This window comes from Taurulus bubalis (assembly GCF_910589615.1).
Source record: "Taurulus bubalis genome assembly, chromosome: 10".
In the NCBI taxonomy this organism is placed as follows: domain Eukaryota; kingdom Metazoa; phylum Chordata; class Actinopteri; order Perciformes; family Cottidae; genus Taurulus; species Taurulus bubalis.
The window spans coordinates 11,786,538-11,812,844 of NC_136598.1; the positions used below are offsets into that span (position 1 = coordinate 11,786,538).

The 26,307-nt window shown below is 42.7% G+C and overlaps 1 protein-coding gene across 1 annotated transcript in view; it reads left to right on the forward strand.

Annotated features, from left to right (window-relative positions):
- The window catches only part of tyw1 (tRNA-yW synthesizing protein 1 homolog), a gene marked incomplete at its 3' end in the record, with an annotated part of 44,132 nt that overhangs the window by 9,577 nt on the left and 8,248 nt on the right, over window positions 1-26,307 (forward strand). Inside the window, 6 exon segments of the mRNA XM_079224587.1 lie at window positions 559-608; window positions 610-677; window positions 3,021-3,130; window positions 6,749-6,926; window positions 8,848-8,983; window positions 12,749-12,859. Coding sequence (XP_079080713.1) covers window positions 559-608; window positions 610-677; window positions 3,021-3,130; window positions 6,749-6,926; window positions 8,848-8,983; window positions 12,749-12,859 — 653 coding nt within the window.

Genomic DNA, 26,307 nt, shown 5'->3' on the forward strand with positions numbered 1-26,307 from the left:
GCCGACGGGAGCATTTGAAATGGCCGCCCTCTCCTCCCTACTGCTGACGTGCCCTTGACGGGCTTTACTGGAGATGTTCAGTAGCCCCAGAGGACTGTGACTGAATGGGACTTTTTGAACGTTTAGCAGGTCCCTGCTGATGAACCCCGCTCTGACAGAATGGGATCCCCACCTTTTTCTGTGTTAATTATCTGGCCCACGTGGCTCTGGGTCAAAAAGGTGATTACTGCTCTTCTCACATTGTTGATTGTTGTTTGTCTCGTCTAACGTCTAATGTATGCACCTTCCTCGTTTGTGTAAACATTCCTGGCAAATAAACGGATTCTGGTTCTGATTGTCTCTCTCTCTTTCTCTCTTTCTCTCTCTCTTTTCTACAGGCTACAAACTCATTGGAAGTCACTCGGGAGTGAAGCTTTGCCGATGGACCAAGGTAACTGAGGGGGGATGGGGGGGGAGCTTACTCAATAAAGCGTGTGACACTCTTTTTATTTGAATTTATTATTTTTTTTAACCGAATGCACGAATCACGTGAAAGGTGTTTTGTTTTCTGTGGATCAGTCCATGTTGCGGGGGAGAGGGGGCTGTTACAAGCACACGTTCTATGGCATCGAGTCCCACCGCTGCATGGAGACCACCCCCAGCCTCGCCTGTGCCAACAAGTGCGTCTTCTGCTGGAGGTACGTACCTGAAGGATGAAGTTTAATTCTAATTTAAAATGTTGTGTGTCTGTATATCAGGCTAAGAATGATGTTTGAACCAAACCTCTCTGTAAAAACCTTCAGAATATAGATGGGAATGAAACGGGAGAGTTTGTATGTAAATGCTACTAAAGTGGACATTTCTCGCTCGGCTTAAGAAAAGAATAATACAAAAAAACATGCTTCAAAGATATGTTTGGTAAAATGGCATGCATTTAAAGAATATCTCACATAACCCTTGCAGTACTACCCAGTAGCCCTAGGGGTACTCGTACCCCCATAGGAGACCTAGCTCAGATCAAACCAACAGTCAGACCTCAGATAGCAGTCTGAATTCATCTGTTGAACAAAGCTGTCTGGTTCATGAATATCAAGTAAGACTGCCAAGCGACTGCATCAGATCACTCGGCACAGATTTGAGAGAATAATTAAGGCCGGCCCGAACAATGCAGATGAGTCTAAAACTACTGTATTTCACAGAACATTTGAGCCGTATCCAGTTTTAAGCACAGATAACAGACAGTTATTCTATACAATGAAAAGCTTATTTTGCTGGGTCCTCCTAACACATAGAATTAGAATAAACTTAAGTTAAAAAATGAATAAAAACAAGGCGCAAAATATAAAGGATATTGCTACAATGTCCAATGTTCACCAGCCTGATGGCCTGCGGGTAGAAACTGTTCGTCAGTCTCGTGGTTCTGGACTTCAGGCTCCTGTAGCGTCTGCCTGATGGCAGGAGCGAGAAGAATCTGTGCTGGGGGTGTGTTCTGTCCCTGATGATGTGGTGTGCTCTCCTGGTTACTCTGGTGGAGTGAATGTCTTGACGAGAGGGGAAGGCTGCCTGGGCAGTGCAGCCCAGGACAGGAATCAGTTTAGTGTGATACGAAGCTACAGAGTAGTGTTTGCCACACACACGCACACACAAAGTTTGGTTTCGTATGACCGGTGTGTGCAGGATGAGCCATCAAGCTTTAGAAAACCCTAACAGAAGCTAGAGACACCCTAACAGCCGTTTCACTGGAAAACTCTGCATCATCTATCGCAGCATGTGAAGTTTATTAAATTATTATTTATATAATAGATAAAGATTGCAAAATATGGCTGCAAGAGTAATCGGCATTTCAAAGTGTTTTACTATTGTTGGATCCATGCTTCGCTTTCTCCTCACCTGACTTGTTTAACCTCGTTAGTCAAGATTACTTGCACAATGTGCCGTCATCCCGCCGCGGCGAACCGGTTAATGATTTACGCGCAGAAGACGAATGGCGGGCATGACCGCGAGGCCCAAAGGTGGACACTGATTCATCACGACAGCGGAGAGACACCAGGGTCTTTTTCACTCCATTCGAAAAAGGTGACCGCGCTGGGCACGGAAAGGTCGCTGCGGCAAACTGCTTCCCTGTCACCACAGATAAGCCAGTCTCCTTTTAAGACGGCTATGTGGCGTGACAGGAAGTAAGCAATTTCAGGGCACAAATGTAATCTCACAGCGGCCCTCACCGGCCACCTCTTTGTAGTGCGTGCGTGCGCATGCACAACAGACTCGTGATGAAACTCATGATGCCTTCAGCATTTGTTGTTGCACCTAGACATCACACTTAGACAGTCGGAAGGTGTTATTCACACCCAACGGATGTAGCGTTCAAGACGCCCGTGCGCTGCTTGTTGTTTACTCTCATGAGAAACTCAATATGCAAGACTGGAGATGGAGTTTGAGAGAGAGTCTTGTACGACTGGCTTATTTCACGAGTTTACAAGCTAATTTAACATCAGTTAAAAAACGAAGTCATCATCAGACGATAGCCGGTGGGTTCCCAGATTACAATTGTAACACTGTTTGTAGAGATTCAGTTACTGCTGATGGAAAAAAATAAAATAAAAAAGCTTTTTAAATAACAAAATAGCAGTAAGAATTTATGGGAAAAGTTGGTTTATCACCAAACTATCGGAGCACAGCTGGTGGCTGTTCTTAAATAAACAGAAATTTGACGAATTCTGTAAGAGAAGGCAGCACAAATGACAGGATTTTCAGGAAATAAAATGTGCTCATCTGTCGTTTAACTGCCTGTGTTGACCGCTTAATTTATCCGATTGTTTTACGGTCAGGCAGGTTGCATTGTTTCAATTGAGGTCACACACGTGTGTGTCGACGCGGCTGAGTTCCGATCTGGCGCGTCCTGTCACAAAGGTGGCATGGAAAAGACGAGCGTAACCACGACCGTAGTGTCCCAGCAGGCAATGAACAACTGGTAAAGTAGCACCGGTTACGGTCTGTCTGCTATTACGCCTCATCTGTTTACCTGCGTGTGCCACCAACAGACATCACACCAACCCCGTGGGCACAGAGTGGCGCTGGAAGATGGACCCCGCTGAGAAGATCCTACAGGACGCCATGGAGAAGCACCTTGGCATGATTCGACAGTTCAGAGGTTCGTTTTTTAGAAGGTCACACATGCAAACATGAGCGACTCTCCCGCTCCACCTCTTGGTATGCCTCTGTTTTCTCTCTCCGTGTTCATTTGTCCATCGGACGTTGGCACACATTTTTGGGCTCATTAGTACTTGCGTGTACTCATACCACTGGCATTTGGGACTTCTTTTCTCTGGCTGCCACCAGCTTTGGCTGAGGACGGCTAGTTAGATGCCCAAAGCTCAGCCAAAACAGAGTTTAGTGATCATCTTCTGAAAGAAAACCTTTTGAGAGAATACTCTGAGGTTTTAGGAAATGTTGTCAAAACATGGTGGTGCCACAGTAATTCGACTTTTATTAAAGCAAACAAATTTATTTTAATTGTTTTGTTTTTTCCAGATGGATTTAAAGGTTTTTGAACAAGATCTTTACTGCCGCTAATGTTTATAGTTCTCATAGATTAATCTAGTGATAATTCTATTTTTATTAAATGTGCTATATACGATATTGTCTGCATTTTTTTTATTTTATTTTTACCTCAACATGACTACAGCAAACCAGCGGCTTGCAGCTAACGGTGCAAACTATGGCGACTGACAGGACTAACATTTTTGCATTTATTTATCTTGTTGTGACCTGGACTTATATTTTAAAAGGCAGGTTTAACGACCATGCACACACACGGCATTAACAGATTTAACCTGCTCAGCATTGTTTAATTTAGTGCTCCTTTCACTTGAAATCTGCTGCGCAGCTGGAACTCCAGCACTGCCACAGTATAAACGACATCCACGTTGATTATCCACGTTGATTATAATATTGCAAAAGTATTCTTAAGACCTGGCTTCATCCTGTGACCTTGCAGACAGAAGGCTGCCTCTCCAACCTCAAAGTCACTGCTGATCCCATCATGAAACAGAGAAGCAATTGTACTCGGGGGAAATAATACAGATGCTGAATACTTGTGAGGCATATCTTCGGCAAAGGGCTACTTTATAGATAATATCATTCTCAGAGCAGTTATTCATGATTTATTATAATGAATGCCATTATGGAAAATGTTTTTTCCTTATGTTATCATAATGGAACAATAGTGCACATAAGCTTATGTTGACAGTAAGCTGGTTTTTAGTTCACTTAAAGTGGAGGAAAAAAAGTCCCAAAAGGGATTACAGCTGAGACGTTTGTTCAGGGAAATAAAGAAAAGACATTTTCAGATGCTTTTACAAAGAAGTGCTTTGCAAGTCTAATTAGAAATCTACTAGAGCAAAATGAAAGCCTGTATTGTCATCATCATCCAGAATTTTCTTTCCAGTCGCTCCACAAAATCGCATTAGGCAGCCTGCAATGGCAGACTCCTTTTACCACTGACAGTGATGCGTTTTTTTAAATGTCTCGCACAATGAACAATCCAGACAATGCCTCTGAAAACCCACAGTGTAATTAAACAGGTTGGTGTCCTGACAACCTGTTGGGTATTGTGTAAATGAATGAAAACAACGCACCGGAAATCTCAAGTGGCATCTTACTTTCCTCCAGGCCGACTGTTGTCTGTTCAGATCATTGGTGACTAAATACGTTTGAAGTCATTGAGCTCTGGGTATCCACCAACATCTGCCACAGAAAGCCTTTTCAATTCCCCCGATTGGACAACAACAAGTGTCCAGGGCGCTCCAGCAAAAGCGCCCTGAATGCAAAAGCTCTCTTTATGTGGGTGCTCTCGACAGTGCGATAGAATTCGCATGAGCTTACTTTATCTCGGCACATTTGCTTGTGTGCAGGAAGAAGCTTTGGCGACGTTCTAACCTTTGCCGCGAGGTCAACTTATCAATGAAATGTTTTGTTCTGTGATTCTCTTACTACAACAACACGGCACCTTTCATTTTTATGAAAGACTCACTCCAGTCGCGCATACTGTGCTTCTACACACTACGGACTTCTATCCAAGTAAATATCACTACGTGAATGCATGCATTGAGTCCAAGCATTACCACCAGGAAGAGTTTGCCGTGTCTCCCTACCTCCCTAACACAATCTTAACGAGAACTAGAACTCCTCAAAAAAAAAAAAATAAGTGTAATGATTGACTGAATAAAACACAAACAAAAAAGCGGGCGATAATGACGTCTGAACCATCTTCTGTGATGTCAAAACCAAAAAACAACGGAAGTCGAGTCCAGAAGACGTCGAAGGTTTTCGGTATGAGTTGTCTTCATAATGATCCAGCGGCCCAAAGCCCTCAAACAAGGGAGTTAATTATGTGAGAATGTAATGGAATTTCCCATTACCATAAGATGTATCCATTTAATGAGGTTTCACACATTTGACACATGCTCTTCTCAGCTGCTTGTTAGGAACAGAGTTCAGTGGGATTCCTCTTCGGGGACAGTTTGTCTTCGCAGCTGTTGCAAGATTTGATTTGTCCTTGAAAGGCAACACAGTAACAGACACGCCTATCAATAATTCATAGAGGGTCTTATGAAGCATATGAAGGCATCAGTCCAAATATTCACCTAATTAGGATTCACTGCATGTACTCTTAAATTAAATAGCATCTGCTGTAGCGAGAGCAATATCGCATTAAATTCCCGTGACAGTGTATGAAAGTATTTCTCCCTAAGCTTTCACTGTTTGTTTATTCCCTGTCTCCATCAAAAGTATGACATGTCAGACAGCGTTTAATACTTTTGTCTCTTTCACTGATGCTTTACTTGACTTTTACTTGCTCAAAAGCAGACTTCGTCAAATCACAAGTTCGATCTAATATTCAAATAAATCACGTCTAGCTCTTCTTCATGTCCCAGGTGGATGTGTTCAGTGTGTGGATTTTATCAGCGCGATGGCGTCACAACCGTGAAGATGCAGTCACAAAACCTTCTAGGTTTGCAGTTGAGATAAAAATGAAGGCATGGTTTCAAAGCTGGGCGTTGTCCGAGCAAGGACCCGATTTGGCTTCGCAGCCTGTGTGATCCCATTGCAAAGTGCTCTCTAGTTTGTCATTTTGTTTTGTAAATTTGGTGATCCAAACGTAGACTTTCTTCGATTGACTTTCCTTTGGTGTAACAAAAACTAAACTGAGACTTGATTCCTCGCCCTTAAAGTCATCTTATTGGGTCGGGAAATCAATTTAATTTTGTACTGTGTGCAGTGGTCTATTCCACTCTTACTGTAAATAAATAGTGTCTTGTTCATTAATAATATTCCGTAATCTTAAAGTTGAAATGCAATAGTTATGAAACATATGATATTCGCCCCTAAAACAGGAATTTCTGCTGAGCTTTTCTTTATAGCACCCTGTAGTCGCTGCTGGTAAATGCGCTGAAAATTGGGTCCAAGACCCCCCAGTGGAACGGAGAGAGGGAGGAAAAGATGGAGAGACTGGGCTTCGAGCCCAACTCCCAAGGCTCACAGACTTTCACAGTTTCTCCTCTCCTCCGCTCATTTTTCATGAGCACCACACGTCTCTCCTGTGATGACTCAGTTAGACCTCACTTCAAAACCCGACCTCAGCAGTTTCTTCCCATTTTGATTTATTCTTTCACCTCCTTGTTGTTGTTGGGAGATCGTTGATCAGGTCAAAGGTGGAATCGACATGAAAACTATAATCTATTAAGCTGTGACTTCTCTCCACCTCCAGGTGTCCCCGGAGTTAAACCCGAGCGATATGAGGAGGGCCTGGCTGTCAAGCACTGTGCCCTCTCTCTGGTTGGCGAGCCCATCATGTACCCTGAAATAAACACTTTCATCCGCCTCCTCCACTCCCACCGCATCTCCAGCTTCCTGGTCACCAATGCACAGTTCCCTCAGGAAATCAGGTAAGGGCAGAAACTGACTCACACAACTTGTTTGTGTCGCTGTTTGTTTCTTCTCTCATAACAAACATTCCAGCCAATCTATTCTGGCTCATTTACGTTTTCTGTAGCGTATTATGCTTTCGCAAGCTCTTTTCTTTGAAGTCTGGGGGGGGGATGAATTGTAAAGTATGGAGGAGGGTGTCGCAGCAACAAGGATCAAAGGATCAGTCTCCACAATTATGACGCTGTGTCCTTTAACGAGGGGGTTTGTGAGCATCAACAGGAAAGGTTTTGTGTCTGAGGAGGAAACATACTGAAGTGACCTAAGTGTCCCTGCACTACGGCTTTGACTCAGCACTCTGTTTCAACACAACGATGTGGCTGTATTCCCCTCTGACATCTCTTTCAAGCAACATTGCCATGCACCTAAAATGGCAAAGCAGACATCTATTGTATTATTGATGCTGTTAGCTGACACAAAGGTTGCTTTGCATGAGGGAAATACTAATCCCACTGTTTCAGTCCAGGTAGAGATGGCAAGACGCAGCCGTGCATAGGAGAGTCTCCTGTTTAGCGACCTCAGAATTGCATCTCTGCTCTTTGACCTTTTGAACTTCAGCACACACTTCGGCGGTTTGCGGCGGTCGATATGAGAGCCGGGACCTGCAAATCTGAGGCCATGGTTCTCTGCTGGAAAACGATGGATTGGACCCTCCTGGTGCCCCAAGTGAGGGAGTTCAAGTATCTTTTGTTTGAGGGTAAAATGGAGCGTGAGATGGACTGACGGGCGTTGTACCGACGCTCAATTCACCGGTCCATCTACGTTTGACCCTTAGCTATGCTCATGAGCTTTGGGTGCTGACCAAAGTATGAAACGGAGGATACAAGCAGCCAAAATGAGCTTTCTTTGTAGGGTGGCTGGTCTCAGCCTTAGAGGGAGAGGGCGAGGAGCTCAGATCTGCTCCTTCGTGTCGAAAGGAGCCAGCGTAGGTGGTTTGGGAATCTTAACCGGGTGTCTTCTGGACGCCTCCCTATAGAGGTTTTCCGAGGCATGTCCAACTGGACCCGGGGTAGACCCAGAACATGCACGAGAGATTGGAATCCAAACCTAAACGACCGTTGACCTCTAATCTCTCGTGTCCAGAAGCCTTGCAGGTCATCACCAAGACGTAAACTGACATAGCCGATACGTCCGCTAACTTGCCTGTCACTGACTGTCTTATGGTATACTCGTAGAGCAGGTAGATGCCGAGGACGGCAGCCGTCGGCCATCTTCTGTCTCTGTCAGAGCCACCTTGTTGGAGATGAACTGTTGCAGCTTATTGAGTCTCTATCCAGTGCAGCTTTGTCAAGGGGAAACTGTTTTCTTGTATAGAGATTGCATGAAGTAGAAAGAGCTGCATTCCCATACTTTCTGCCTCACTAATTGGTTGTCTTGGCATCTTTGCATAATTGCCCCTCTTGCACAGAAACTTCATATCGCCAGTCTACAGACGCATGAAAGGGCAGGGCCTGCTTGTTGGTCCTGTGAGTCTTTTCCACATTTTTGGTTCTACTCTGGTGCGTCCTCTGCTCTTTCAGACACGTATTGATGAGAAGTATTTCTGTGTCGTTGTTTTTTACTTTGCCTCCTTATTTTGCCATCATTTGTCTGTGAATTTGTTGCTTTTAGCACATCGACATAGTGTTTTAATTTGAGTTGCATGTAAATTACTGGGACAACTGCACGCTTCAGAGAGATGACGATGCACTCATGTGTTCTGAGAGTACAGAAAAATGTCTTGATGACATTTGGGGTGATTAGCTTTGTGAATTTTAGCTTAGTGTAATTCAAAATATATTATTTTTGTTTTCATATTACCTTTCCTCACCAGGTTCTCTTCTCTCTCAAACTGGATCCTTCTGATCCTCATATCTGTTCCATATTTCCTCTCATTTCCAGGAGCCTGGTTCCGGTTACCCAGTTGTATGTCAGTGTGGACGCCAGCACCAGAGACAGCCTGAAGAAAATCGACCGACCGCTCTTCAAGGACTTCTGGCCTCGCTTCCTGGACAGCCTCAGGGCCTTGGGAGAGAAGGTGAGCTGCACACTGAGCTAATTAGAAAGTCAAAAAGAGGTGAGCGCGTGAACGAGAGGGTTAAACGGCAAGTTACTGTGGAGCGAGATGCTGCTCAAAATGTCTGCTCGGTCAAATTTACCTGCAAGAAGAAAGTACAACAGTTGCTCAACAGTTTAAATACGCTAAAGCTGTACATTTATGTCTGGACCACGCAGACTACCACCGCATTTGATTTCCTCAAGTTTGCGGTTGGCTTCAAAATCATAATTAATAATATATAAGTAACGTGTTCTCAGCATGTTTTTATATTAACATTGGACTTGTTTATTTTGCAGGTTTGTTGATTAAGAGGTTGAAATGTATTGTTCAGATGTTACAATTTATTTATTTTTTAACATGCAGCATCTGTTGGTTTTTGTGTCGGGCAGATGAGGCTTTTTGGGAAGTGTGCAAAAACCCATGACTTTAAAATTCACAGCAACAGAAAGCTCAGTGTATTTATCAGAGGTTTCAAAACAGTCCAGTAAATATGTCTGATTGGATGCAATGCCTACATCAGCAGACGATCTTCACAACACAAGTTCATTTCTTGGTAAACTGTGAATAGAAATATGCAGTTGTGGGGATTTCTAACAAAAGTGGCCTCTTATCTCCAACTCGCTGTCAGACGGAAGTGGCAGATTCTTACCTCCTGTGCAGACTCAACTTTTTGAGAGAATCAGAGCAGCTGATGAAAAGGCCGATTGAGTCCTCCCAGAAGGCACAGATTGAGATGTCCTCTGCACTTACCAAATGCCTATTTGATTGGGGACAAGATGACAGTGTATGATGGAGCAAATCAAGCCGTAGACACTTTATACTGCAGTGCCACTGCCTCCCACTAAAAGAATAATAGTACCTTCTTTTTTTAATTGTGTAAAAGAGCATCCAATAACCTTGCGCAGCATTGCCATCATTCATGTGCAGAGGGGAAGTCCAGTATCACAGCCTGAATCTACCTCACCAGACACTTTGTGTTGGTGACGGGGAAAAAAAACCTAAACGCTTTAGCAAACTATGGATAAATTAATTAGTGCTCAGCTTGAGGTGTCGGGGAGAGAAGCCGCTCGAGGGCGACTCGCCTACCGGTGGATTGTTGATCTCCCCATTTTCACCACTCAACCAATGAGCAAATATCAATGTGAGGTAACTGCAGGGGTGAGCAAAAGAACAAGGCCACTTTAGTTATATTAATCAATGGCCTTGTGATGAACTACCGTTAAGACGATCCATTTTTGCCAGCGCTGCGTCACATCTGGTAAAATGTTATGGTCATCACAGTAAAGCATGCAGTCATCAGAGCATAAAGAGTTTGCAAACAGCCTCCTCAATCTCGACTATAATGACTGTAAATTACATTTTTAAATGGTAAATACATTTCTTTCGCAGACAATGTTTAAACCTTCAATCAAACAAATATTAAAGGTTCATCCAGTCGAGGGCAGACGAGTGACAGCAAAGTCACTTTAGCCTTACGGCACATTCCCCGCATGCTTGCTGGAATCTCATTATTTCCAATAATGCGTTGCAGTCTGAGAGTTCAAGGAGCTGTCAATCTCAAGAATTGCTTTTATAATTGCTGTCAAACAAATGGCTAATTTGTTGTTAACATTTACGTTATGCATTTTTTTTTTACTCACCCGGTTTCAGAGAGAGAGAGAGATGTTATTTCGATATATTTATTTACGTGACGTGTTTAAAGAGTGATGAGTTGAATAGCAGATTTGGCCATTGATCCTTAAATGGGACAAGAGCTCATTGTGGCTGCCAGCTCTTGCTATTGATGTCTTTCACTTTAATAGATGTCCACGGTTGTTGAATGGACATAAGTCAGGAGAGTCATGGTTCATTTTAAAGGCCATGTTCGTAACCATGGCATATTCTAGTATGGATGGAATAAAATAGAGAGCAATGGTTTAAATGTTTCTTTGAGTCAATAGTTTTATGGCCAAAAGTTTTAAATTGAAGTTCAGGTGATTCAGCATTCTTAATAATTGGCCTCAGGGAGCTGTACGTGTACAAGTCAGTCTGACGATATCGTTTCCCTGTGTGCAACTTCCCCGTTTCCAAAAATAAACTCCCTTTCTGTCTGTCCCTCCCCCCCATGTCTCCTTGTCCTAAGTCTCCATTTCACCGTGGGCTCTATCTCCATCCTTTCCTTAGCGCTCATCCCTCTCTGTTCTCCTCCACCTGGCCTCCCCTGACAGTGCGCAGGGGGGGATTGATGGAGTTGTGCCTCGGTGTCGGATTTGGAACAGAGGCAGCCTCACCTCCCTGCTTCCACTGGCCAATTACCCCCCCACCTACTTGGCTGAAAAGACCTAGTCTTACAGATAACCTTCCGGGTACAGCACGCGGAAACGAGCGAAAGAGCGCTCGCTCTTCTCCTGTTCTCGTTTCTTTGTATTGTCTGTTTCTCGTGTCCTACGTCCTCATCATTCCCCTTTTTCTTTCATCTGCCCCATGTCTTTTTTTCATCCTCAATAATCCTCTTTATCCTGCTGTACACGAAGCACAATAGCCTGAGTCTATCAGTCTCAACCATTGCGCTGTAAGCAGGGATCTTTATTTACCCAGGGAGAGGTAACCGAGCACCAGATCAGGTTGGCTTGGCCTTGACATCAACACAAATCTGGTATACAGTATTTTTCCAATACGTAGTGAAGTTTGATATATTTTTCTACTTGTATTTGTTAATATTTAATTTCTTCTACAATGTTTCCGTCAGTGTGGACCTTTAGTGGTCGCAATAAAGTTCAAGTGTAATTTATTTTTTTAAATCGCATTTTCAGAGACGTGGTGGACCTGCATGTTGTTTGATGTGGTTCCGCTCTCATAACGCGCTTCCACATCCGTACCTGGGGGTACTAGTAGCTCATTGTTTATTTTGTTTAATACCCTGCTTCCTTCCCTGTGAGTTGGGACATTTTTGACAGCTTTTGTACCTGGATTAAACAAATCATTGGACATGTAATTGGAAAAGGTGTCACAAGTTAGATAAAATACCATGAAAAAAAAAAGGATTGGCCCTGCTCTTAATCCTTCAGATCAATATGGGAAACCCTTCACATGTGCAACCGACAGAAGACAGAAGAGGCCGGTTGACAGGACGGATGTGAGCTGCTGTGTTGCCTGTGGAGGACAGATGTTGGTGGCAACACATGATGGCTAGCAAAATTGTGCACCAGCTCACAATTTGACATCATTGTTTTAACCAATAGCAACGCAAGCTTGTTAACGACCTTTTGACCTTCTTTTTTTTTTCCCCATTTCAAGAGTTTTTTTTGTTGTTGCGTTTTTTATTAAATTGTTGCAGCTAATATGATGATTAAATCACCTTATCCAAAAGGCAAACACCTAGCTTATGGCAGCACACACTGTTCTAACACCATCTAATTCTGGTTCCTATAACGGTCTACAACATCTCTGCGAGTTCAGCTATAAAAACATTAGGCTGTTTTTACAACAATTAGACCTTTCTATAAAAATCGAGACAGAAGTGTTGCACAAACATGTTGCTGGCGCCGAATCTGTCGAGCGACACCAAGCTGGCATTGGGCTTTTTGTGTTCATGTGTAACTTGATGGATACATGAGATGTCTTTGTTGGATGTGGTTGTTTAGGACCTATCATACATTAAATCTATTAAAAACATTAAAAAATGAACATATATAATACATTAACTGTGCTCCACACTGTTACTACAACATTATCTCGTTCATTTCCCCATTTCCATCCATCCAGAGACAGAGAACGGTGTACAGACTGACGCTGGTGAAGGCCTGGAATGTGGAGGAGATGCAGTCTTACTCAGAGCTCATTGCTTTGGGCCAGCCGGACTTCATCGAGGTCAAGGTAGGGTTCAGCGGCACAGACTTTATATCTGATTGTGTTCGCTACCTCTGTTATTTATCAGTCATTTTCACAGTGCAATTATTGTCTTCATCATTGTGCCAGCTTTCTTTTTCTTTATTTCTCTATTGATCATCCGAATGGCAAAGCCTTTCACATGTGCTCCTCATTAATGAGTTTTCACAAAACAAATAAGCCGGTAGCAGTGGCTGGTTTTTACCGCATTAATCTGTGCGAGAGGAACTCTTATGATATCTCCCACCACACAGACATAATCTCCAGTTTCCTTAAATCAACCAAGTTATGACATGATTTAAGGACTTCCCTTGTCTCAGACATACAGTGTTTAATGTATTCCCAGCTGAAAGGAAACCAGGAGAATTAAATGGCAATTTAGTTTAATATTTGGTTCAGCCAATGAGCACACCTAAATATTTGAAATGGGAGAGTCGGCATCTCCCTCGCTTGTCTCTCTGGCACGCCACCAATTTATACATGAACGGAAACGGCTGAACTAACTTCTCTTCCATTTCTAAGTTTTATCCAAAAGAGGGCCGCAAAGAACAAATGTTTACTCTAACTCGGAGCCAGAAAAGACTTTGGTTTGTAATCTAAAGCTTTTTATTATTTAAGAGCTTTGGTGCACTTTTGTGTGCGAGCAAATTTGTGTTTGTCTAACTTTCTGAATTATTCGTAAATGCGTGGTTCGATGAGTGCGAGTATGTTTCTGGTCGTGCCCTTACCGCATCACAGAGGGCTGGCCATTCAGCAGGATCTATAGGTTCTCCCTGGATATTAGGAATTGCGGAGGGTGAGGTGTCTGCAGGCGGCAGTGTAGTTTCACTGGTGCCCTGAGTGCTTGATGTGGTCTTGGATGTCCCTTCACCTTCTTTAAGAAAACAAGCTATTGTATTTAATACACGCTAACATGTTTCTATTGTACTTTAAAGTATGGATGTGGCTTGAATAAATACTATTAAATAAACTCACCTGATGCAGGCTGTGTGTTCCTGGCCTGTGTGTTACTGGCCCCTTGAGTGCCACTGGATGTCCCTTCTTTTGCAGCTGTATTTAAACAGAGTTCATCATCCATGCTGTTCGTTACACAATTGCATTTGGTCATTTCTATCATCCTACCACATAGTTGCATTGTACAAATACATTTTATCTGACCATGTAACTTGTAGTACAGTGTACTGCCACCACTGCTACAAGGCTAAATAATGCTACTGATTACAATTAGTCGTATTAATGTGATGTGATTTATGAAGGTAATAATTGATATTAATAATAATAACAAAAACGGCAACAATAGTACTAGTTGTGTAGGCTACTTACAAAGTTCAGAGGAAGGCGAATCAGGCGTCCTTTCTCCAGCAGGTGCCGGCCTCTGAAAAAATTGCCTAAGTGCATCTAGCCAATTTAAAATAAAAACAAAACAAAAAACACATGTACATTTTAGTATATTCCTGGGGAGGAACTGTACAGAAGGGTGAACACCACCACTATCCCCAAAATGGTTACTGTGTGTGCATGCACCTGCTAGTTGTGAATTCACTAAACAGAACTTATGCCATTTATAATGAATGTAGACAGCAACTGTACTTTTCATAACTAGCATACGTGATCCAGATACTGGTCTTTTGACATGTACATCCATGTAGGTTATCAGTGAAGTTACGTTTGCTAGTAATAGCCTACGTAGCAAATTAGCAAAGTAACAGTTGCTAGCTAGCTATAGCTAGCCTAAGTGACAACAATGAAACATCCAATATTAGGTGATGCACAATAATACATGTATTTCATTTGACACCTTAATGGCTGAGATGAGAAGACTTACCCCTATACTTGACTTTCTTTTCCTCTTCTTCCTTTTTTCGTTTTCGTCCCTGTGCTCCAGATGGTTTAGACCGCTTCATTTTTGCAAATGTCACGGGCCAGTCAAAGTGGCCGCGCAATACATTTTTCAGATCACGCACATTTTTCAGACCGCACAAACGATTCTTTTTTTTTTGGAGTGAGCCGTCTTTGGAATAGAAGATCTTTGATGTGACGTGTCAAGTCTTGACCAATCAGCGTCCCGTTTTCTCGACAAAAAAATTCTGATTTTTGGCCGAGTTGTTGTCATCTCCGTAATAGAACATATTTGATTTGTGACGTGTTTTGGCCAATCAGCGTTAAGATGTTTACAGCGCCCGTTTCTCAATATGCGTGTCTCTCTGTACTTGATGAGAAAACTCACAGCTGAATCGTCCCTGCTCGCAGGAGCCAGCGCCGCCCGCCCACGGTCGCGTGGTCGGGAATTGCTCACAGTGCTGAAATGTGCGCTGTGAGGGCGCCCCCAACCCATTTGTCACCCTAGGCAGTCGCCTAGTTCGCCCATAGCAATCGCCGGCCCTGGACAACACACATGGGCTGTCCATGCTGGTCTTGATTACTGTAGCGCCATCTACACAAAGCCCTGCATCGCCTTCAATCGGTCCAAAATACTGCCGCTAAAATTATCACCAGTTCAAGAATACAAGATAATTTAACTCCCTGCATTGGCTGCCAGTTCATTTTCACACTGATTTAAACAAATAAAAAATAATGTTTTGTTGGTCTTCTAGACTTTAACCGTCTGAGGTCCACAGCCGCGTCAACGCAGATTATGATGTTTACGGAATGTTTCTATTAATGGCTATGTGAAAAAAAACGAATGAAGTAGTCCATGAATATGAGTTTACAGATAACTACAAACCCATCCTCGGCATTGTGGAGGTTGGTTTATGTTTTTTTTGCCGCTTACCCTCGTGGTCTTGATTCTTGGCAGTACATTTTCTTCGTACGACCTCTGTGTGTGTGCTCGTAAATCGCACGCATGCCGTCAGCCGAGGTTCGCACTGCGGAGCCAGGCTCGAGAATGCGCAAAGCTTAACTGAAGGTAGAAATTGTAAATATAATTCATAGAAACAAAGGGGTTCATTAGTTTATGGCACAATGCCAGCTGCATTATCACTTAAAACATTCTCAAAGTCTTGGAACTGGATCTCTAGAAGAGTGGGAACCCTGCGGTGAGAGGGTTTGACAGTAACATCGTCTCATCCTCATTTTATCCGTCTATCTTCGTACAGAATATTTATACTGAGACTTGACCCGACTTTGTTGAGTATAGATGCTTCATATCTGAATATAATGGCCAGTGTTTGCCCTCTCTACCTTGTGCCACTGCTGCATTATGATCTCATTGTTTCCATCTATTCAATGTCACCGCTCTCCCCATGCTAGGTGACGAGGGTTGCACGGTTATTTTATTACAGGGTTGCACAACGGGATTTGGAGTGAAGTGCTATTTTGCTCCATAAGAAATACACCAAAATAAACTAATTATAGAGGGTGGAGAATAAGGAGTCTCAGAGCCAGAGGAAAGAAGTTTTTAACTCTGGTGGTACGGCAGCTGATACCGCTGTAGTACTCAATTCATGCGGTCATGAATATTTATTTGTTTGTAGTGGGCCCCGCATGTTTGCTTTTTTCCATTTTTAATGAGCTTGTCTAAATGAGCTGTGGACACCCTTTGTTTAGGGTAATGTTCTTTATTATCGCTTGTAATCCATATCCTTTCAGCATAAAACCTAAATAATCAAACTAGGAACTTTAGTTCTTAGCTTTCATACAGTATTCTGCCTGTACTGTTCTGTGAATGTGCAGTTTATCATCGGTTCCTTTTAAACCGTGCCTGGACTCAGAGGCCAGCACAAGTAATGATCTCCTGCTCAGATAGCAGAGATAAGAGAGAGAGCCCTGACCTTTGAAGTCAACTTAAGCTGAGATTCTGTTTTCTATTTTCACTCCACCGCGGGGGTGCGAGATAATTGGTTTGAACAGATGATCCGCTCATCCTCGTCCTGTCTTTCCCCCAAAGAGTTGTTCCGATACCAGTATGTGAAAGGCCTTCGATACAGCCAAAAATGCCTGATCAGGTATGGGTGAGTATCCCATATCATGTTATCTTTGCCTTTTGCCGATGCAGGAACAACAACAGCACGTATCACTCGCTACGCGACCCACATGTCCTTTCCCAAATCACTACTGAGAATGTGCGCCTCGACAGAGATGAGAACGAAGTGGAGATGGCTCACTTGTCGGCTTACGTTGCACATGCGCAGTAACGATTCAGGCAGAGGTGCTAGTAGACGGTGTAAAGTTGTGGCTTACAAAATGCAGCAGTTTGGCAAATTCTTACACTGGGAAATGCTTTAAACACACTGGGGGCTGCTGTAGCTCATGGGGAAAGTGGTCGTTCTGAAACCACAAGGTAGCCGGTTCGATCTCTGGTCTCCCCATAGTTCGCATGTCGAAGTGTCCTTGAGCAAGACACTGAAACCCCCAGTTGTTTCCCGGCGGCCTCACGCTTAATTACTAAGGATGGGTTAAATGCAGAGAGCTATTTCCCCAAGGAGATTAATTAAGTATAATGTCTTTCTTTGTCTTCTTTTGTATTGAATTTGTACACTATCGGCATGTTCAGCTACTGGTAAGAAAAAACACACACACTCGCACAAATCCCCTCGTGTGTCTCATGACACATCGTGCCATGAGAATAGGTGAAAGGCTTCCCACGGACACAGTTGGCATTCATGAAGCGCCTCTCCCCACACGGAGCCATCACACGGGAATCCCTCCTCGCATCCGCTCATTCATAATCCGGAGCGCATCTCCGATTGTCCTGCGCTACCTGGTAACCGACTTCCATCGCCGCTGGGATCCCGTTTCTCCCAGCTATCGGGGTTCTTTTTTCCTTTTAACCTTCACGTTTCAAGGCTCTGCTCACTGAGCTGAATGGTTCTCTTTTAAGCAGCACAGATGCACAGAATCACACCGGGGAACTGCCCAGAACAAACGCTCTCATCCGGCAGCAGGTGGGAGTTTTTTTCCGGTGTTAAGTGCCTTACTCTCAGACACCTTAACAGAGAGGAACAGAGTCCAAATGATGCATCATACACCATTTATGGAAGCGCTTGCCTTTGTTGACATTTTCCGTGTTTTTCCTGATCACAGTTGTGTAAGCTTATGTATCGGCCCATGCTTACTAAGTTATGCTCTTCGCCCCCCTTCAGGGCATAATCAGTGGATAATGGATCTGCTGGTCGTCTTATGAAGACAGTATAAACAAATCTGTGTTGCGCTCTCAATGCACACCCTTGACATCTGCTTTTGAAGTGTCGTCATCTCGGAGAGAGAATAATGAGGAAATGTAATTACACGCTTTCATAAATATTTCAATGAAAATATGCATTTAATCAGGAGACTGATTTTTCTTTTTTACATTTATTTTCTTCTTTAAAGCAGCAAGAGCAACTTGTTAACATGCTCTCCACGTCTCTGTTCTTTTCCTCTGGTTTTTGCATCAAGGTGCTGATGCTGCAGAAATAGCAGCACACCAGAATTAGTTATGACCCAACTTATTTTGTTGAGCGTGTGCCAGCACGTACATGCTGGAAATAATAATGTTGCTGCCTCTTGCAGCTTATTGATTTAACTGTTCACACTAGACACTTAAGCACTATCTGCAGATCATCAGTTAAACCAGCGTTGCAGTAAAAAAAAGGCAGACCAGGGAAGATAAAACACACTCGCTTGAGCTCACAGTTCACACCGATTCAAATTCTTATTTCTTTTACTTTTTTGCTTCCTTCATCTTTAATCGGAACAAGAAAAGTTAGTTTTTCAGATTGCTTAACATTAGAAAATGTATCACTTTTTTTTTTGGTGCAAAAACTATTACTCATGATTGTCAATCCCTATGTATCTGTGATGTAGCTCCACATTCATTTGACACATTTAAAAAATATTGATGTAATCTAAACAACATATTATTGCTCAATCCATTCAAACGGGTAGTTATACCATGAAACCTGTTAGTTTTTAGAATATTGCACAAAAGAAAACACAAATGTAACCTCACATACATGGATACAATCGATCATGAACTCTGCTTAGCCTGACAGTTGACCTGTCCAGCCCCTGACCAAGTTAGTTTCTCAGCATAAATTACCATGGGAACTGAGCTGGTTCTTTATGGAGCCGAAAGGGTGTGGGTATGGGTGTGTGGAGAAGGTGCTTTTCCTGTTCCCACTAATTAAGTGTTTTTGGGAATCTTGCTGGCCTGGCACCATGTGCCCATATTAAAACTAACAAACGCTCACTCTCCTCCCATCAATTATGCGCGGCGCCCTAATTACGTTCGTGGAGACGCGTTCATCACGTCACTTTCTGTCCATTGTCCAGCCGGTGAAATGTCTTTGCACCCATTCACGACAACACAAAATGGGAAGCGGTGTGTGGCGGTTCAAGCTGGAATTGTACTTCTGGGGGATACCTGTGGCCATATGTGCAAACATACTCAGTCTACGCAGTCTAAAGCTGCAATGAGTTGATAACCTCAGAAACATTAAAACGTGCTTTTCAAGTTTTGTCACCCCGACACTCATTCAACATGCGTCTTTGCGCTGTACAAGTCTCTTTTTAAACTGCAGTCATTTTTTGGTCCTCAAGTACATCTAGTTCACTCTCCCTAAAGAGTTTCCTTTGGCGTCTTTTATTAATGTACATTATTGTCCCATGTTTTTGTGTCTAACAAACTAATGGGGACAACCATTTTTTTTAATTGGTCCAGCATTGAGTGATCAACCTGCACACGGCAGCCCTTTTGCTTGATCTGGTCCGTTTTTTATCGTCCGTCTTGCTCAAGTTAATTCTACTTCCACATTGTGGAAATCAGCTTACATATAATAAAACATTTCAGCCTCTCAGTGGCAAAAGCGAGCACTTCTAGTGGACGCACATCGACAGAGAGAAGTTGCGATTGCACTGCAGTCGGTTTGGCGATTGCTGACTGCAGTGTTAGCTGGGACACAAACGTGGGAAAATATTTTTGGAAGCTACCAAAGTAACCCTTTTTAATTGTTATCTTTTTATTCTTTAATTTATAAGGGCAATATAGAATATTCAGAGCATTAATAAAACGAGAATAAAGTTGTCCCATCTCTGAGAGAAAATAGAAATCTCGTATCTCTTCTGTCTGTTGTGTAGTGATGTACCCATGTCCTGCTCATTTCTCTTTACTTCCCCCTATTTTTCACTCTTTGCCTCCTTCGATCCGTTTTACTGTTTTTAAATCTGCACTCAAATGTGTCATGCGTTGTAAATGTCACAGCATTTTTTTTTTTATGTAATCTGTGCAAAAATTTGACCAGCCATGTCGCAATTAAAGGATTCCCATATCCGTCTCCTTCTTTCCTCTACATTAAGCAGATTTTGTTTCTACTTTCATGGTCTGCTTTATTGCTACTTAATAATTAACAACTTGCTCAAAGGCTTTATGATGTGCTGTTAATGACTGGAAAACAAAAACCCTCACACTTCTGAGTCAAAGTTGCGCACTGAAACTTCGCTGGCTTTTCTAGTAAAGATTTCTCGTAGGAGTGTGTATTGATCCACATGGCATTTCATTATATCAGAGCGAGCCCAACACTAACAAGACAGCAGGGAGCATGGCATTGGACAGGCAATCAGATATACCCATCAAATGTGTCTTTACACAGGAACTGAGATGTTATTATAATTAAGCTGCACCCACATTTTCACAGTTTTGTTCATGCAATGCTTCCTTTTTTTGACACAAAAATAGAACAAGAGCAGAACTCATCAATCCATGACCATTTTCTTTTTTCCTGGAGGAGATGAAGATCAATATGCAGAAAACACACAAACCCTCTATGAATGACCTAAAGACACCTCTGTTGTCGATTCAATAGTTATCAGTTATCACTGATCAGTGCTGAAGATTCTCTGGTTCCCTGTAAAGATGTGCTGCTTCCTGTTTTTACATCATCGTGGGGTTAATGCCTGAGGTTTCAGATGAAAGAAATTTGAGAACTTACAGGTCAACCGACTTTCTCTTGCATGTTTTACAAATGGAAACACCCTTTCAGCCATCAGCCAAAAGCAGTGACGTAGGTCACCACAGTAAGTTTATCAATAAGGTTACGTTTTAATGTGAACGGCAGCACTAGCTGAGTCTACATTAGCTGCTAAATTTGGGCAATAACTAAATATGTATCCTGTATTCTGTTAAAGAGAAAAAGATATAAGGGCTTTCGTTCACCAAAACTCGGCGCGTGCCGACCGCCATCTGAATTACTCTAATAATATATTACTATGAATATGTATATATGAACATAACGTCGTGCAGAAACCTACGTCGCGTCATGTGGGAAAATGTTTTTAGAAGCACGCCAAAACATGTCAGCGTTCAAATTTGAATACATAAGGAACCCCAGTGGAAATCTGCATAATTATTTTAAAAAATCAAAAAATGAATGGACCAATCTGTGTTTTGTTTTTTTTATTTATCTGACATTTCATAGACCAAACTAAACTCGGAAAAGGAAAATTAAGAGATTATTAGCGTTAACATTGGTTTCAGCGCTACTCTCTTGCAGATGATCATTTGGTGATGGTGCAGCAATGTGTTTCAGTTTCATATTTCATACCCACCTTTGGCCTGGCATTTGTCCAAAACCCAGGTCTACAGTTGATAAAGATGAATGTCCCTGTCTTCATAAATTGTATTGAGCGTTTCATTTCCTCAAAGCCTGACCTTCGGGACGGTGAAAATCACAGTGAAATCTTCCTCTAATCCTGACAATCAATTACTTAATCAGTCTCACTGGCAACAGTTAAAGGGTCGCCGTTGGGCTGAACTCTCCTCTCTTTCTCATCACTCTCTTGTCTTTCATCTCTAAATGATCTCCTCCGTGTCGCCCCCCCCCCCCCCCCCCCCCCCTCCACCTGCCCGTGAGCAGCGCCGCGTTCTCTACTGAACACATGACCCCCTCTGGCTGCCGCGCTTTGGCCGCGCTATCGACTGCAGCACCGTGAGCTCAGTAATTAGTGCGTCTCAGGATGGACTGGTGGCAGTATGATGGAGTGAGTCGCTCCATCATTTCACCATCTCTCAAATTAGCCGTGACTGATGGGAGTCCAGAGCATTAGCATCAGCTCTGTGGAATGGTTTGGATGGCAATAATAAAGTTTATGTAAACTATGCAATATAATGAGAGTAGCTCAATGCTTCAGAGACACAACATCATGGTAACACTTTGCAACTTTGTATCTCAGAAACGTAGAAATTTAAGCATAGATTATTCCAGATGCAAATTTACTGACATCCTTGGTCTTAACTAACTAACTCTAGGGAGAACATGTTTTTTCTGAGAGATCCAAGGCTGGAGACATAAACATTTGAAAATCCCTTCAAGGCTAATAAAATAAAGGATATGAGGTCTCCTTTCTTGGTGTAGTTAAACATTCATCTGCTGTGTTTTAATTTAGCTGGAGATGAAGGCCAATGTAATGCCAACGGCCAGAAAGCAAGGGATTTCAGAAGATGATTTGGTGGAAAATGAAAGCACCTGTAAAGGCAACAAATTATGTCTATTTTCGATAAGTGCCTTAATTGTCATTTAGGTTTACTCTTGGAGTTTTTTTGTTTTTGTCATTGGAACCATTTTTTTAACAATGTTGAGTGGGTTCCTCCTAACTATGTAGACAGATGGGTAAGAAATAAAAGGAAAAAACAGGCGTCGCAGTAAATTGTTGGCGCTCTAGCCATAGATGTGAGAAAATGTAGGCTTAACCCTTGCCGTCCCAGGGAACAGCTGATTTTGTGGGAAACAGACAAGCGCATGTCATGTCAGACCCGGTTTCAGGTTACTTTGATGTTCAGTTCAGATGTATACAGGTATCGGACAATTAATCGACTGTTTCAGCTTTTTCCTGCTCTAAACTATTGTTAGTATATCAGCCCTAAAAACATATGGCTCTTCATTCTATCTATCTATCTATTAGGGATGCTAATTTCATTATTTAAAAAAAAAGAAGATAATCAACCCCTCGATAGCCGATCATTAGCCGTTAATCGGCAGGATTAGTTTGCAGGCTGGGGTGGGTTGAACAAGCAGTTCATGTATTATCAGCCGCAGTGTATGAGCTGTAGTGAGAAATAAACGCGATGAGGAAACTCTCAAATGTCTTTGAGTAATTTATTGAACAGACACTGAATGGATAGAGCTCACTGCCCACGGATGGTTTCGGAGGTCTAACAGAATATAACAGAACAGTATATATGTTTCACACAAACGGGCAACTGAGTCTCCAGCTCACCCGTACGGGTCAGTTGGCAGACGCACTGTTGTGGGCATTGTCGTGGACACATGGACACTTTCCCAATTAGTCTATCTACCTACGTGTGTGTGTGTGTGTGTGTATATGTATATGTATGTGTGTGTGTGTGTGTATATATATATATATATATATATATATATATATATATATATATATATATATATATATATATATATATATATATATATATATATATATATATATATATTACACGTTAGATTGACATGAGTGCTGTGCATGTGTTCATCGAGGTGAAGTGTTGGTCCTAGGGAACAGCTGATTTTGGGTGCAGATGCATTTTGTAATAAATATGATGCATTGCTTGTGGATGTGTTTGTCCCCCATCACCAGCCGCAGCAACCTTTGTCGTTGAACCATTCATTATTAGTCCGTCATTTTACGTGGTGGGACCCATTCATCCTGTGCGATTTACTGTCCAGTTGTTGTCCGATGTGTGCTTAATCATGTCGGTGTCCAATCAATGCCTCTTACCTGCCACTGGTCTCTCACTCGCCTAGGAAGGAAATGGATCACCAAAATAGAGGAGAGGGATAAGTTGTTGGGCGAAGAGATACATTTGGTCGAACGAACACAGCTTTATTTTGTGCACAGTGAAGGGGGGGGCCTTGACGATCAGCCTGGATAAATTCCATTAAAGGCGAAACACGTAGGTATTTGTGCACAAGTGAAAGGCTCTTACTCTTTCCCTTTGTCCCGCCCAGCCTCTCACAACGTCCTCTACGTAACAGTGCATTCATTCCCTCCGTGTATATCTCCCAGATCTTTTCCCATCTCCTATCGCTCGCTCCCCATTCCTGGAGATGTACGCTGAGTCGTTGATCTTTATTCAGTGGGGCTTCCGGGCGAGGCTGATAACGCCAAAGTCGGTCCCCTCATCAATTCTGTCGGGCACCCAGCTCCTGCAAAGACGTATGTGGTCAAACTACCGAAGAAACCTGCTGCAGAGATCCCCCTCTGGCCACTCAGTGGACGGGCTCCAATAGATGTGAAATAGCCGGGCCAATGGAAGACTGTTGTAAGAATGTTTTTTGTGTGCGATCTGCCACGGAGAAAAGCGAGTGACTTTTTCTCTCTTCCTCATGCAAACCACTTCTTTCATGGGTATAAAGTCCTCTTTATTTAATTTAGGACTCTGGCCTCAGCTCAGCAACCAGATTGGTGGAGGTTTCTGGAAGAAACAGCTGTTTTTTCTTCAACTTCAACAGTTCAACTTCCCAGAGTGTAATAGAGCGTACTACAGATAATTTGCAAAAGTCAGAATAATGCTGACGGATAAAGTGGGAAGATCCACAGGGTCTGGTTTCTCGTAGCCTCGTAGAACTGTTTTACCGATCTCGAAAAAAGAAGCATATAAATAAATGAGAGGTAAGACTAAGTAATAAAGCATAATCTAATACTCGTTTGTGTATGGTTTTGACCAACGATCATCTCAAAGACTGCAATATGACACAGTACGTGGAGCGTAAAGCTGTGCAGCCGAGGTTGGTTATGAATGGCTCACTGGAACAATGGGCTTATGCAGGTTTCTCCACATCCACTGCACAAAGGTTTTTGTTTGCTTCAGAGATTATACAGTAACCAGAAAGACAAAATAGCTAAATGCTTGACTTCATCGTTATCGTGCTCACAAACATTTTTACACACACACACACACACACACAGAAAGAGACGGTTCCTCTTGTTTTCTCTTCCATGAGCTCACTGGGTGAGGATCAGACAGTGTTTTCTGGCCAACACTTCAGAGAATTACGGTAGCATTGTAGCAGCTGCTGCCATGGCTCTATTACAGCACGCTGACACACAGGTTGTGTGTGTGCGTATAAAGATAGAGACTTGTTAACAAATGCTCAAGTGAGTAAAACAACTTGCAATGCTCTAAAAATTGTGCATGTTCAGCATAAGATGCATCTGCACCCTCTACAATATTATTTGTGTGCAATTTAAGGTTAAATCTCCTAAGAAATTCGACCAATATTATGATGTTTTTTCTTTAGGAACTGAGATGTCCAAATATTCTTAAATGTATATCATAACTCAGATTTTGTAAAAAAAAAAAAAAAGTCCTTTGTAATCTGAGGATTGCTGATGCAGGTCTGCTATATCTTGCTATGGCATGTACATGCTGCGGTCGGTAGCTATTTGTTGTTTGTCACTAATGGCACATGACGGAATACATTCATCAACATCAGAAAAGGAAGCGTGGGGAGACTACTCCACTACCCAGCATGCTCCTGGCTATCCTGGCTGCCCGGTCAAAGAAAAATAAGATGGATGAAAGCAGCGGGATGTTGGTGACCGCTGAGCCCACATCTTCACAAAGACCCGGAGCCATCGTGGTCTCGAATCGAGCTGCACTTGACGGGTGGAGAGCAGGACTCCGGGGGGGCGAGAGGAGGAGGACTCTGTTTACTTCATGATGCTTGGTGCTCCAACCCAGTCAAAGTTGATGGACACCACAGGGATGTACTCTACTGTGTTTTGTTCGTCATGCGTGTGTTACAAACGGGCTACAACCGCATTAGGTTGTGCAATAAACGATCTTTGAATATTGGAGGGTCCTGGTGTGAAGCCTCCTGCCGAGTGCTTCACTTCATACAGAACCGGCATCAAAGACGCGCTCCCTTCATGGCTCCCTCACACCTTTCAGCTCTCCGCCCACAGCCCGTCAATAGCTTGTCTCTGCCATGGGGAGCTGTTGTTCTCCTTGTCAGTTGCCTCTCCCTCCTCCTGGCTTGTAACCACAGCACAGTCGCTATTGATCAGAAAACACTCAGCGTCCAGCCTGATTGATTTTTATGGCATAGGCCAGATGGTTTACCGCTTCCTACTCCATTTCTCACACCCGCTGAATGGGAAGATATGTCAACTCTCAAGCTGCTGCTGCTGTGTAAAACCTTTTGTCAATCATATATTTAAATATATTAATACACTGACTGTAATACTTTTTTTTTATTTTGAAAACAAAGAAGTTAGATCTTATATGTTCATTAGTGTGTTTGTAATGTATTGATACGTTATTAGGTTTGATGTTTTAAATGCACTATTAAGGTTACTGTTGTCTTTGATCCTAAAAGTGAATGTTTTAAACATACATATATATGTTCTTATCAGGCCTAATAGTCCAGTACCCGTCAGAGAATGAAATGTGAAGCCCCGGTCTTTTGTGTGCTTACATCTCTGACCCCGTGCTCGTGTGTGCA